At 58.3% G+C, this 1,345-nt stretch overlaps 1 protein-coding gene across 1 annotated transcript in view; it reads left to right on the top strand.

The window, feature by feature from the left end:
• Positions 1-1,128, top strand: part of LOC104290004 (zinc finger protein 777-like) — a 15,552-nt gene extending 14,424 nt beyond the window's left edge. Inside the window, exons 8-9 of the mRNA XM_009889051.1 lie at positions 382-445; positions 1,051-1,128. Coding sequence (XP_009887353.1) covers positions 382-445; positions 1,051-1,128 — 142 coding nt within the window. The remainder of the gene's footprint in view (positions 1-381; positions 446-1,050) is intronic.
• The last annotated feature ends 217 nt before the right edge of the window (positions 1,129-1,345 follow it).

Genomic DNA, 1,345 nt, shown 5'->3' with positions numbered 1-1,345 from the left:
AGCCCTGCGGCCACCGCAGCCAAAGCGGTTCCAGCAAACGCGGTCCCGGTCAGTCCTGCGGAACTCGGACCGCCGGACAAGAACTGCCACAATTGGGGTGGGAGAGCCGTCCAGCCTGTGGTTAGATTAGGAAACAGGGCAGCGGTTTCAGGGGTGACAGAGAAATGACAGCAGGAGAGATCCAAACTGCTTGTGTCGCTGGAGGGAAACTGAGCGAGCGCTGATTTTTGCACACGGTGGGGCACTGGGGATGCGAACTGTCTGTCCACTGGATTTTAGGAGCTTTCCTGAATTGTCGAAAGAATCACAAGCGGGGATACCAGCACAGAGAGCAAACGACGGAAGCCTCCAGTGATCCAAAACGCTTTACCATTCCTCAAGACTCTCACGTCTGCTGGCTGATGCACGAAATTTTCCCAAGCTGACCTTCCTGGGAGATGACCGGGTACGTCTCCTGCAGCCCAGCAAGAGGAATTGCAAACAGCGATTGCTATTTGATGCTGGAGCTGACCCCTCGCGTTTGGGCATACGATTACACGGTGAAGAGGACAGAGAGAAGGGAATGAAGCGGGTGAGCCAGGCGGGATTCCCAAGGAGCTCTTCGCTTCACTGACAAAGCTTCTTGACCAAGACACCGGATGAAGAGAGCGTGGTGTCTCCGAGACCCCGTCGCGTCCTGGCCACGCTTGCTGAATCACCCATCCCGGGGAGGAGACCTGCTAACCCCTCGATCAGGTTGGGAACGCCTGAGCGTTGCATTAGAAGATACGTAGAACAAATCAAACCCCAATATTTTCGGCACGCGAGGGTGCCGCGGCTGTTTCTGAGGTGCCAGCAGCGCTCCTTCCCCAACGAGGCCAGCCCACCGCAGCCCGAAACACCCAGGAGAGTCAATTCCCTCAGGACCGGCCTGCACAGATGGAGAGTCACTTTAGAAAGAATTCACGGGGGAGATTCCCCCTGCGCTGCAGCAGCACTTCACGCGAGGAACCCTCTTCGGGGCTCAGGCGTGTCGGCTGCGGGAGGAAACCCCCACTCTCCCAACTGCAGGTGGTCTCCTTTAGTCGTGTGCTAAATCCCCCACGGAAGACTAATTCTGGTAGCTACCTCAAACGTCTTGCGGAGTGAGACCTGCCCAGAGGCTCGCGGGTAACTGGAGCCCGGGAAGTGACGAACGCCAGCCCAGGCGTGGCTCCGGCAGCCCCAGGAACCACTCGAACCACGCGTGTCCACGGCCGGAGCCCTGCGCTGCTGGGAAGCACGAATCGCGCGCAGAGAAGGGAAATCGGTCCCGGTGGCATCGCCGTGCAGACCAAACGGAGCAGCTGTTAGAACTCTTTTGAGT

Source organism: Charadrius vociferus, unplaced genomic scaffold (assembly GCF_000708025.1).
Source record: "Charadrius vociferus isolate BGI_N301 unplaced genomic scaffold, ASM70802v2 scaffold1317, whole genome shotgun sequence".
NCBI lineage: Eukaryota > Metazoa > Chordata > Aves > Charadriiformes > Charadriidae > Charadrius > Charadrius vociferus.
This window is presented reverse-complemented; position numbering and strand designations above follow the sequence as displayed.